This window comes from Ipomoea nil, unplaced genomic scaffold (assembly GCF_001879475.1).
Source record: "Ipomoea nil cultivar Tokyo-kokei standard unplaced genomic scaffold, Asagao_1.1 scaffold2957, whole genome shotgun sequence".
Classification (NCBI taxonomy): Eukaryota; Viridiplantae; Streptophyta; class Magnoliopsida; order Solanales; family Convolvulaceae; genus Ipomoea; species Ipomoea nil.
The window spans coordinates 3,166,778-3,180,130 of record NW_017619385.1 but is presented as its reverse complement, the minus strand read 5'-3'; the positions used below and the strand labels follow the sequence as shown (position 1 = coordinate 3,180,130).

The window sequence follows — 13,353 nt, the reverse complement described above, 5'->3', positions numbered from 1 at the left end:
AGCTGTTAGTTGTTAGCTGATTAGGTTAATTAGGGATAGTTGATAACATTAGCTGATTGTAAAAATGTGTATTAGTTGATTGTAAAAATGTGTTTGGTAAATTAGTTGTTTGGTATAATTTTTTTTTTCTCGAAAAGCTAATTGAAAAAAGTTACTTTGAGCAACTTTTTAAATTTTAACATTTTGGAGTTCAAAAAGCTAACTAACCAAATATTTATATTAATTTTTTAACCAAATCAAAAAGCTAATAGTGATAAAATAAGCTAAAATTGGCCTATAGGCTAACTATTTTACCAAACAAGGCTAATGTATTTTATGAGTTAGAATAATGTATAGTGTACTTATATGTTAGAATAATGAAATTTATAGGGTAAGATAATATATAAATATATTTTATGAGTTAGAATAATGTATTATGCGTTTTTAGACTGAGGTCCACACATATGATCTTGACAAGATCAATGACTATAATTAATCCGGTCGCATGTTTTACTAGAGACCCCATTCGCATTTGATATATATATATATATATATATATATATATATATATATATATATATATATATATATATATAGAGGCGGGTTCAGGTGCGGCAGTGTCTTACGGTGCGGCAACACCAATAGTTCACCAAATATGCACCATCAACGTTAGGAAATACACCACACAAAATAGAGTAAACAGAGCCCTGCATCACCAAACACACACCATTAGGTGTGCGTAAAAACACCATACACTGTTCGGAAATACACCGTTGGGGGTGGTGAGTTATATGGTGTGTTTTTTTGAGTCTGTGGTGTATTTTGTGATGTTTTATTACATTTCATTGGGGTGTGTTTTTATTACACTGTTGGTGCATATTGTTAACACTGTTGGTGTATTCTGGAATTTGACCGCACCGCCGCACCGTAAGACCCCGCCGCATATGAGCGCTCTTTTATATATATATATATATATATATATATATATATATATATAATGTTACCGCATATTTAATTTTGTAACCTCCACACTTATGTGAAATTAATAAAGATTACAGAATTAAATATGTAATTACATAATTAAATTTCAATTAAATTGGAGTTATTATCTACAATTTTAATAAGAGCAAATATTGTTAGACCCTTAACGGGAATAAAAAAAAATGTCGGTACACCATACGCTTTAAAAGATTGTACTTTGAGCTCTTCTAATGGTACAATGCCAAATTAAAATTCTAATATAGGCTCATTCGTCTTATTTTTACCAAACTAAGAATGTTAAATTAAACAGATTCTGTTAAATAAAAGAGGCGGTGGCAAATTTGTAGTTTAAGTGAAATTGAATGGCAGTTAACATGTGGTCTTCTTCAAACACAAGCGGCAGAAAGCCAAGAAGCACAGCAAACAAATTAGGGCAGCAACTCACAGCTAAAGCGAAATTCGAAACGAGAAGCACAAGCGGAGAAGCACAACTGAATTTGGTCTCTGCCGATTACCGAAAGGAAAGCCGACGGAGAAGAATTGCGTCTGGTATGCAATTTGAGCTTTTTAGTACAGATTAATTACAGATATTTGAGAATTTACATCTATTTGAGAATTTACCTTTTTTTTAGGGGGGAGGTGGTGTGAGTTACACAACTGAATTTGGTCTCTGCCGATTACCGAAAGGAAAGCCGACGGAGAAGCATTGCGTCTGGTATGCAATTTGAGCTATTTTAGTACAGATTAATTACAGATATTTGAGAATTTACATCTATTTGAGAATTTACTTTTTTTTAGGGGGGGAGGTGGTGTGAGTTACACAATTAGATTTTTAAAGAATTTACCTATTTGAGTCGATTTAATATTCTGAGATTTAGTATTTGTGTTTATTGGTTGTTATTTGGATTCTGAAAATTAATGGGTCTCTCTAACTTGAAACTATCTCAATCACCATCTAATTGGATAGGATTCCTTAATATTCATACTGGCCAGCGACGATACATGCGACTTACTTTGTCTTTTCTTTTCTCTATTTTTGGACAATCGAGATGATTACCGGTTAAATTCTGGTTTATAAAGTTTTTTAGGGGGTACAATTGGATTTTTAAAGAATTTACGTATTTGAGATTCAATTCTTTCGCCTTCACGCCTCCAAATCCGGTTAGCAATCAACCTCCATAGCTTCTCACCTACCAGCTTTACATCTTCAATTCCCAAGTCTTTTGATCTTTTACTTTCATAATTTGTGATTTAATTTGACTTTGTATATCTGCTATGATAATTTTAAATTTATTTACATGCACACACAATGTAGAGGTGTGAAGGAGAAGCATTGCGTCTGGTATGCAATTTGAGCTATTTGAGTACAGATTAATTATAGATTATGTAAAGGTGTAAAGGAGAAGCATAATTTTTACATCTATTTGTTATATTTATTTTTTGTTAATGTAGAAAGATCAAAATTCACAATTGTATTCTCATTTATGACAATTTTTTGCATATCCAAATTACTATGTATAAGGATAATTGCAACCTTAAATTGTAGTTACTTCCATATTTGTTATGTTCACATAATTTGATTGGGCTTGAATGGGGTTTGCTCTTCTTCAATGACCATAGGTTAAATGAACATGAACCATGGCTGTATAGAGGATGTATTTAAGAAAATAGTGTATAAAGAAGATATGGCATTCACTGCGCAATTGATGTAAGGCAAATTCTATGTTTTGCACCTTTGCTTAGTTTTGCAGACTGCATGTGATGTTAAAATGGCTAATTTAGCTTTGAATGAGCTCTTCAAATTAAATCCAGATAGTCAGGGGGTGTATGTGTTAAATCCAATGCTTTGGGAAAGGTTGATAGATGATTTACTTTAAACTAAATGGGTAATTACTGTTCGGTAAGAGGAATACTGAAATGTTCAGGATTTAGGTGGCTTGGAAGTGAAAGAGTTCATGGAGCTTTTCAATTCACATGCTAGACAACAGATTTAAAGAAAGGTAATGCCTTCTTAAGCTTTTGATCTTGTTCCATATCGTAAATTTCCTGAAATCTCAATTATTTAAAATGCTAAGTTGCCTTGAATCTGGTTTTCATCTTTGAACCCAGCATTGGTTGAAGAAATGATCTCATGATGATGATGAGGATCGCCTTGAAAACTGTATTTTCCCAAGAGTTGATGATCTGTAGGTTCTTGCTTGACATGGTCTGCAATTTTTTATATCTCATAGTTGATTTGGCTGCAACTCCCATCAAATGATGAGGACCCACTGACCTCACTTCCCCCAAATATCAGCAAATTATGATTACCCTTATTCATAGCTGCTGGGTGGTGATGATATTGCTGCATTAGTGCAGGGAGTTCAGCAAGGCCTGCTGGTCTTGATAGCTCATTTGAAAGTTGAAACAAGGATAGAAAGACTTGTTACAGTGATCATACCCGAACTCTGGATTAGCAAAAGCGCATTAAGAAAATTTAATTCATATCTTGTCAGATTAGTACTCTTCATATCAAAATTTAAATCTAACTCTTTTCTCCCAAGTTGGTCATGATAGACAATCAACTTTAGTCAGTGGTTTATTTGTTTTTGTTATTTTCCAATTTCTTTATCTTTTATTTTTTATTAAAATATATAAAAGATTTTAACATTTTTTTCTCTCTCATTATTATATGAGTACTTTTACGAATTAAGAAACACTAATTTAAAAATATACATTGGGCATTGGTTTAATCGCGCATTGCGCGTGTGATTACTAGTACATTATATAAATCTTAAGAGTGTTATAATGACACACTTTAAATTTCTACAATAACACATTTTAAGTTCTCAAGTGTAGAACTGACACATTTTAACGGGACATTTACTTGGAGGGAGGTAATTACGTGGGAAAGTAATTACAATTCCATGGGAGATGCATTACTAGGAATAAAGTAGAATTCAGTGTTTGGTTTACAAGCATAGAATTACTGAAAATTTCAATTTCAATGTTTGGTATGCATACGAATTAAAATGGAATAGGTAGTATAAAGTCTAAAATGCTACCAGGACTATGTGGTCTAATGGTACTCGGGTTGGACTTTCATTTGGAAGATTATGAGTTTGAGCCTCGGTGGAGGTTATATTACAGTGTAATAGAGCTAGTAGCTTTCAAAAAAAATAAAGTCTAAAATGCTTATTATTATTATTATTAATCCTAAATGACCAAATTTAAATTTTACTTTTAAAAATGTATGTAACACATTGTAAATAAAATCTAAAATTGCATAACGAAAGCAATAAAATAAAATAGATAAGGGAGTTTGAGAACACATATTTGATTAAGGTTGACATATTGATTGATATTCTGTGTTGAGAATAGAAGAAGAAGACACACTATAATCGAAAGAGAGATGTCAAACATCAATTTTAGGTTAAAAAAATATATGGATAATTTTGTCTCAGAGTTAAATTTTTTCTTCCTAAAATCCATGAAATTGAAATAAGGGGGGCATGTGATTCTAATTCCATGAAAATGAGGAAATTTATTTCCGTGGAATTGAAATTCCCTCACATTATATGAATGAATTTATATATATATATATATATATATATATATATATATATATATATATATATATATGTTCACAATTTACATACTAAATATTCACAATTTTTTTTTAATAAAATTATGAACACTCAGTATGTAAATTGTGTATTTTGAACTTTGGTTTACCTTGCAAGGTGGATCCGAATCCACAGAATAATTTGTCGCTGTGTGTACCACGGTCCAAAAACACATAAAGCACATTATTATAATTCATAAAATACATTATCTTACCCGAAAAACTTTTATTATTCTAACACATAAAGTACATGATACATTATTCTAACCTATAAAATACATTATTCTAGCACATAAAATATATTATTTTAACACACAAAATACATCTTCTCATCTTAGAAATTTTATTATTCTATCTCATTAAATATATTATTTTATTCCAAAATATATTCATTATTCTAACACGAGTAATAAATTTAGTTTTTTAACATTAAAACGACGTTGTTTTTTACCATTCTCCTCACAAAATTTACCCTATTTCCCTAAAAAAAGGCCCATAATTGAAGCCCAAAACTGGTACACAACTCCTATATATACCGCCTTCAAGAAACCAAACAGGGCATCCTCTCTCAAACCCTACAAGCGAAAAGTGGTGGCGGTGTCGGCTGATCTGAAATGGGAAGCGAAGGTTGACGGAAATCTATGGGGACTTGTGGTTAGGAAAGCTTTTATGTGCTCCTTACGGGTGTTATGAACTAAGCTTTCCTATACCACATATCCCTACGGCTTTCCGGTTCCTTTCTCATTACACATCATGCCTTTTCTTCTCGATTCGTAAGGTTATGAATGCAGGTGTTTGATCACTTCAGATCTCATAATATTTGGTGGTTTGGAGATTAAAATGGTTTGATTTCTGTATAAATAATTTTATTAGCTAATACCTACTGTGTTTAATGTTCAAACAACGCTTAAAACACTTAAAATTAAGAATAGGAAAACTGTTCAAATACATTTTTAAACTTTACATGATAGTGTAATTATGTATATGCATTTTAAAAAAAAGTGTAATTAAATATTTGAACTTGTGGTTCAGTAGTGGCCGAAGTTGGTAGATTGGCAAGACATTTGGTATAGTTTATGCAGAAAGTCAATAGTTTTGTGGTCCTTCAATTTGCAGCTGAAAGCTACAATAAATTGGGGATAAATGACATTTGCATATTATAGACAATGGCTCAAATTTCACTCCATTTTTTATTTGGGAGTTCTTTTGCTCTTAATTTCCTTTCTCTCTATATCTATGCTATATAAAATTTACAACTAACAGGACGTTTGGTTGGAGGGATTTTAAATTTCCTTCTCACTTAATTTCTACCTAATTCCAAAGATCATTAAATTCGTCTATTTTCATGAAATTAAAATCCCGTCCTCCCCTGGTATTTTAATTTCTGGAAAGAAAAGATAGAGATGAGTTAAAATTACCCCATCCTTTTTTAACTTAAAATTAATGTCTAACAACAATAATGGACATTTTTGATTTTATACTACTTATTCACTTTCAATTCCCATGTATACCAAACATTGGAATTGAAATTCCCAGTAATTCTATTTCTATTCCTGTCAATCAAATACTGAAATTTAAATTTCCACTTTATTCCCAGTAATTCAATTCTCATGGAATTACAATTTCTTTCCTACATAATTTCCCCCTTCCAACCAAACACCCTGTAAATATGATAAAAATCATAAAATTACTTTACTTGATGAATCCTATAGAACTCTATATGATATTAACTCTTGGTGTGAAAAGGGTGACTAAATAAACCCAAGCTGTGCAGATTTGATGGAAAGCTATGTAGATTAATCCTGAATAAATATTTAAAAACATACTCCGTATTAAGTTTGAATGAATAATATAATTTTAATCTATGCTCATTTTTTTATATATTTTTTTAATACATTATACTATAAAAGTTGTATATCTTTTGAATATAATGTACATGGTATATTATTTTTGTACTGAATGTATATTATTTTATAATATACAAAATATGGCTCACACAATTTGTGTAAATCATGGTCCACACAATAATGATTGATCAAAACATTGTTTAGTTTGTATAATTGGCAAAAAAAGCACTTGTACATTTTCATTTCAAAGTTTGTCAAAATACCAAAAGTTTACCAAAGTTTGCCAAAATACTAAAGTTTACCAAAGTGTACAAAAAACTAGTACAAAGCCAAACTAGTATTGAGAAAAAAATGCACAAACTGCCAAACAAAAGAAAAAGGTTTGCCAAAATCCAAAAAACTAGTACAAAGCCAAACTAGTACTACCAACATAGACCAAAGTCACTTCTGCATCTTCTTTTGAGTTCTCTTTTTTCTGGTATAGGCTTAAAACAATTACATAGTTTTTTCCTCCTCTTGTCATCACATTTTCAGCAAGAAATAAAGGTTGAGAGTTGTGACCTTTGGCTCTGAACTACTTGTGATGGTTGACATGTCAGTGCTATGTAAGTTGAGAACACATAATTATTAAATGGTGAAAGTTGATCATTCACTTACCATTTCATCAAATACAAAAGATGGCACTTGTGTCTCAACTGCTACGATAGTCCGTATGTACATAGTGCTTTTTTAAATGATAACTATCAGAAGGGTATATTGAAGTTTCCTAAGCAGGCTCTCAGAGCTTGGTTTCATCATTTACATACGTTTTTGTTGTCGGTTGGCTTCCAAACCTCAAAAGCGGAAGCGGATGTCTCTCTATGGAGTTTTACTACATAGACTCTCAAAGCATACTCCCTAAATGTTACTCCTTGTGGGTCCCAATACAAGTGTCTACATCAAGATTTTGTGTGTGAAAATAAGAGTTTAGAATAAAAAATGGGAGTACATGTTATAGGCAGTGACTCTTGCATTGGTGGCTGCTCTTTTAGCAAGTTGTAAGCTTTAATTAAAAGATATTAATTACGAAAAGTATGGCCAAAGGAACCAAATAATGAACTGACTCATCAACTCTCTCTTATGCTCTTCAATCTCCCACTCTTCCCGCCAATTGCTTCATCTTGTAATTGAAGGAATCCTTGATTTGACAAACCTATGAAAAAAGCATCAAAATGGTGAGAGAAAGAGATGGGAGAGAGAAATGGAATTATCAGACTAAGTTTCTTCAACTACCATTTGGTGTGATATCACCATTCACTACTCACTCACATTATGCTAATCAAAACCTCTTCTCATCTAATAATGCCCCCTTTAATACTCCACATATAATCTGAAACATTCCAGTGAATCTATAGGGTCTGGAGAACATGTATTCCCAGCAGCCAAAACATTTTGGTTCTCCTAGTACATTAGCAAAGCTCAGCTTCTGTGCTGTCTTCTTGTTCTTGATCTTTCCTCATGCAGGTATATATATAGGCACATGTTTCTGTCAATCTGCAATTTTGATTTTTGTTTTTTCCATTTTCATTTGCTGCATTTTATATTACATTGATCATTTTGGTTGCTTTAATTTTTGCCCTTCTTACTCTCCAGAGCCATTTGATCCACTTGATCCCTTTGGGAACATCACAATAAAATGGGATGTTATGTCTTGGACAGCTGATGGATATGTGGTAAGTATAGTAGTACAGTAGCATCAGACAATGCACATGGACCAAATCAACACTAACACCACTTTGTTTCATATTGGGAAAGAAATAGCATTCCTGATAATGGCCCTGTTTGATAAATGGCTGTTAGCTGTGGGCTGATTTGATTAATTAGAGGGTATAACTAGTTGATAACATTAGCTGATTGTAGAAATATGTTTGGTAAATTAGCTGTTAGCTTATAGCTGTTTGGTATAATTTCTTTTCTCAAAAAGCTAAATTAAAAAGTTGTTTTGAACAACTTTTTGAATTTTAGCATTTTGGAGTTACAAAAAGCTAATTAACCAAATACTTATATATTGATTTTTTAACCAAGTCAAACAATTAATAGTAGTCAAATAAGCCAAAATTGATGATAAACTAACTATTTTACCAAATAGGATCAATATGTTTATTCGATTGGTTGGTAATAAGTTTGGAAAAATTATCATTTATACCCTTCACTTATAAGCTAATTATAACGTTCAGACAATTCAGAATTTAAGGGCAACATTTATAATGGGTATGGACAATATACGTATACATGTTAAGAGAATTCAGGAATAACATTTATACCATATAGAACTGAGGAGTGACATTTATAAATGTCAAGTAGTGAGGGACATAAATTACAATTTTTCCTCTTATTTTTGAGAATATAATGAGTTATTATATTCCTTTTACATGGGAATATTGGAATAACTACTTTAAGAACATCTTGATATTAAGCAATTCCTAAAAACTCAAGAATATCCTATTTTTGTAATGTCTAATTTACTCTTAACGATTTATATCATTCATAATGAAGGGAATTTATGCCTTTTAAAGATTTACTTCACTTATATATTTCTAAAACCAACTAAACATTGTAATGCAATTGTTGAAGTTGATGATTTCTTACTTTCTCAAACAAAATATAATTTGTATTCTATTCTTTGTACATTTCATTTTAAATCTAACTAATTAGGTAGTGACTTCATAAACTTATTTCTTGTGGGGCAAAAACTTGTGTGAGGTTGGACGGTCGGATCAAGATAAAAATATAATACTTATACTGAAAAATATAATATTTTTACATTTTGACTTAAAAATATTATAGTTTTTTTTTTTTTCAAGAATATTACAGTTTCAAACTCTTTTAGTATTACATTTTATTTTTTTCAGTATAAGATCCGTGAGACTGTCTCACATGAAAGTAAAGATGAATAATTGATATGATGAAGGAATGTATGATATGGTGCAGGCTGCGGTAACTATGAACAACTTTCAAATGTATAGAGCCATAATGAGCCCAGGGTGGACTCTGGGGTGGTCATGGGCTAAGAAAGAAGTGATATGGTCCATTGTGGGAGCACAAGCCACAGAGCAAGGGGATTGCTCCAAATTCAAAGGGAATGTGCCACACTGCTGCAAGAAGACCCCCACAATTGTTGATCTCCTCCCTGGTGTTCCATATAACCAACAGTTCTCCAACTGCTGCAAGGGTGGGGTGGTGGCCTCCTGGGGCGAAGACCCCTCGGCTTCTGTGTCGGCGTTTCAGGTGAGCGTCGGCCTAGCCGGCACCTCCAACAAGACCGTCAAGCTCCCCACCAACTTCACTCTCATGGGTCCTGGCCCGGGCTACACTTGCGGCCCTGCAAAGATCGTTCCCTCCACGGTCTTCCTCACCGCTGATCGTAGACGAAAAACTCAAGCATTGAGTATGTTTCAGCTAACCTCAACTCGTATATTATTAACTTTATTTCCTTTTACTGTCATACATTTTTAAATGTTGGTACTGGAGATGGCCCTTTAAGTCCTTTACTGGGCTGCCGCCCAACTTGGCCCTTTAAGTCTTTTAATGGCCTCCGCCCAACAATCCCCAACCACTAGGTGCTAGAATTTTTTACCGGTTTCTGCCCGACAATTATAGGGTGTTTGGTTGGGGGGAGAGAGAATTACGTGGGAAAATAATTGCAATTCCATGGGAGATGAATTACTGGGAATAAAGTGAGAATTTAAATTCTTGTGTTTGGTTTATAGGAATACAATTACTGGGAATTTCAATTCCAATGTTTGGTATACATGGAAATTGAAAAGGAATAAGTAGTATAAAGTCTAAAGTGCCCATTGTTATTGTCATGCATCAATTTTAGGTTAAAAGGGGGAGGGGTAATTTTGTCCCATTATTTTTTTTTTCTTCCTAAAATCCATGGAATTAAAATCGCAAGGGGGACATGAGATTTTAATTTCATGAAAATGAGGGAATTGCAATTCCTTCCAACCAAACTAAGGAATTTAGTGGGAATGAAATTTAAATTCCCTCCAACCAAACGCCCTTTTTTTTTTTGGTTGCCCAAAGGTATCCCTCCCGCCGATAGTCAGAAGACTAATCCTCCGTCCCAACGATCAGCACACTAAGTGGTATTTGACTGGCCAAATGATTTGCTCCATTCACATGGGTGTCCATAATCTTAATTTTTGTACCGCACCTGATTAGTATTAGACTGATATATATGTATGAATGGTTGCAGTGACATGGAATGTGACATGCACATATTCTCAGCTTCTGGTATCAAGATACTCTACCTGTTGCGTCTCCTTCTCCTCTTTCTACAACCAGACAATTGTTCCCTGCCAACACTGCGCCTGTGGTTGCACCCACAAAAACTGCGTCAAGTAACCTATCTTTAATTTAACTCTCATTCTACAATACTAATACAATTTTTATATTCAATTAAATTTCTAATCTTTAACATAAAAGTGCATTGCCTGCACCGGGTAATTCAGTTAGTTTTTTGGTAACAAATTGTGAACAAGGATGCATAATCATACCTTGGTAGTCACAGTGTGGACCGGGACGAATCCAAAGGGAAGACAATGGTGGGAGGATAATGCGGTGTCAGTTGCCCTCCTCACCTCTCCCCGCCACCCCCATATATATATATAGCTCAATTTAAATGAGTTTATACTTATCAGGTCGAGTGACACGAAGAGGCTGAAATCAGCGGGGATTAACACCCCAAGGAAAGATAATGCAGCACTGTTGCAGTGCACTAATCATATGTGTCCTATAAGAGTGCATTGGCATGTGAAGATCAATTACAAGGATTATTGGAGAGTGAAGATTGCTGTGACTAACTTCAACTACAAGATGAACTACACCCAGTGGACTCTTGTGGCTCAGCACCCCAATCTCAACAATGTCACCCAAGTCTTCAGCTTCAACTACAAGCCTCTTGTCCCCTACCAATCTATAAGTAAGTACACAACACAACACTCTTGGCAAAATCCAAGTCAATGGACTTTTTTTTGTGATTCTCAAATATCCTGGTGATTTAATATTCACTACAAGTTGGTGAGTGATTAAGATATGTTAGGTAGTATGTAGTTAATTATTAGTAAATTTAATGAAAATAAATAAAGAAGTTAATTATTAGTAAATTTAATGAAAATAAGTAAAGAAGAAAGAGTTTGTTTGACCAATAAATAGTAAGTAGAACAGATAAAATAGGACAGAGTCAGTATTATTTACTTAAAGAGTTAAAGAGTTAATGTCATATGGGGTCCTCCGAGTATTGTAACTTTCAAATTGAACACTTGTGATCCTTTGACTTTCTAATTGTTATTATCTGTGGTCCAAGTTAACTATCCATGGTCCTTCAAATTTCAAAATTTAACTCGCCATGGTCCTCCCAGAAGGACATGGGTGGTTACAATTTGATAGTTGAAGGACCATGAGTGGTTAACTTGGACCACTGATGGTAACGATTTGAAAATCGAACGACTATGGGTGGTCAATTTAAAAGTTTAGGACTAAACGTGGCAAAACCAATATACTCGAATGACTCCAACTGGTATTAACTCTTAATTAAATGAGATATTCTCGAGTTCCGAAATTTGTTTCTACTCTGAGAATGCTGTGTAAGTTCCAATTCATGCTCCGGTGCACAAAGATGACAGGGATTTGCGGATTTCTGTGTTAATCCTCCGGAGGCGAAGCTGCCGTAGCGGAGAATTCACTTCTATGACAGTGGTTATTATTGCACGACACAACATTTCATTATCTTTACATTATTAGCCTAATTTTCCCACAAACGCAACTTGTTCTTCTTCTTATCGAGTTAAACTTTTAGTTGAAATGAAATGCGGCTTGACATCGAATCCCATAATGTTTGGTTTTCCGATCTTGTTCAGATGATACGGGCATGTTCTACGGCATGAAGTTCTACAATGACCTGTTAATGGAAGCTGGGCCTAGTGGGAATGTCCAGTCGGAGGTTCTCCTGAAGAAGGACAAGGAGACGTTTACGCTGAACCAGGGATGGGCTTTTCCTCGCAGAATATACTTTAATGGAGATGAATGCAAGCTCCCTCCTCCCGATGCTTACCCACATCTTCCAAACTCCGCCATTAGAGGATATTATTCATCATCTCCCTGCTCTATGTTCTTGCTTTTCTTCATTGTTGTGTCCATTTTCTGTTCTTGATTGCTTTTCTCGCAGCTTTATGCGTAGTTTTTTGCAGCAGAGCAGAGAGCAGAGTGTCATTTTAAAGAATGCATGTGATATGAAGAATTAAAGATGATATACTCATTGTTCAATGAAATTGTCTTGGACATATTTGTTTGATTTTTATCCCAATTCCATATAATATTCTTTACTCTCGTATTTTATTTTATTTGGAATAATAAAAGGATTAAAAGCTATTTAAGTCGTTAAATTATTTTAAGAAGAGTTAATCTTCAAAATGGTCCTCCGACTATGGCATTTTTTCAAATTGGTCTTTTAACTTTTAATTTTCTTAAAATGGTCCTTCGACTTTTGAATTTTAAGCTAAAATGGTCCCCCATTAGCTTTGGCATTAAGTTGGTGTTAAAATGAAGGGTAAATTAGAAATTTAGGGTTTGCACTCCAAATTAGGTTTTTGCTCTCCTAAATCTGCAATCAAAATATGGGATAATCAACTAGAAAATCAAAAAAGTTCATCTTCAACTTCATCCACAAACTTCCAAAGTCAAAGATTTCTGGTCAAGAGCACGTCATGTCTTACCAAGCCACCATGATGCTAATGGGGGCTACAGACGTAAGCATGTGTATGACCTTCTTTTCAACGCTAGAAGGATTAGCTCAACGATGGTTCACGAGCTTAATCGGGGGTGTATTGACTCTTTATATGATCTCGCGGTTAAATTTACCAAGCATTTCATGTGAGGAATGAAAGCTAGGAAGCACTT

General features: G+C 33.7%; 1 protein-coding gene and 1 long non-coding RNA gene across 2 annotated transcripts; both read left to right on the top strand.

Annotated features, from left to right (window-relative positions):
- The first annotated feature begins 1,612 nt into the window (after nt 1-1,612).
- On the top strand, nt 1,613-3,363 carry LOC109162847. The gene is made up of 3 exons (XR_002051164.1): nt 1,613-1,675; nt 2,581-2,668; nt 3,070-3,363. It is a non-coding gene; the product is annotated as an uncharacterized LOC109162847 (long non-coding RNA).
- A 4,423-nt stretch (nt 3,364-7,786) lies between these two features.
- On the top strand, nt 7,787-12,778 carry LOC109162844 (COBRA-like protein 4). The gene is made up of 6 exons (XM_019311545.1): nt 7,787-7,914; nt 8,044-8,123; nt 9,382-9,838; nt 10,652-10,796; nt 11,097-11,377; nt 12,315-12,778. The coding sequence occupies exons 1-6, from the start codon at nt 7,818-7,820 to the stop codon at nt 12,605-12,607; spliced, it is 1,353 nt and encodes a 450-aa protein (XP_019167090.1). The 5' UTR covers nt 7,787-7,817; the 3' UTR covers nt 12,608-12,778.
- Nucleotides 12,779-13,353: the final 575 nt, after the last annotated feature.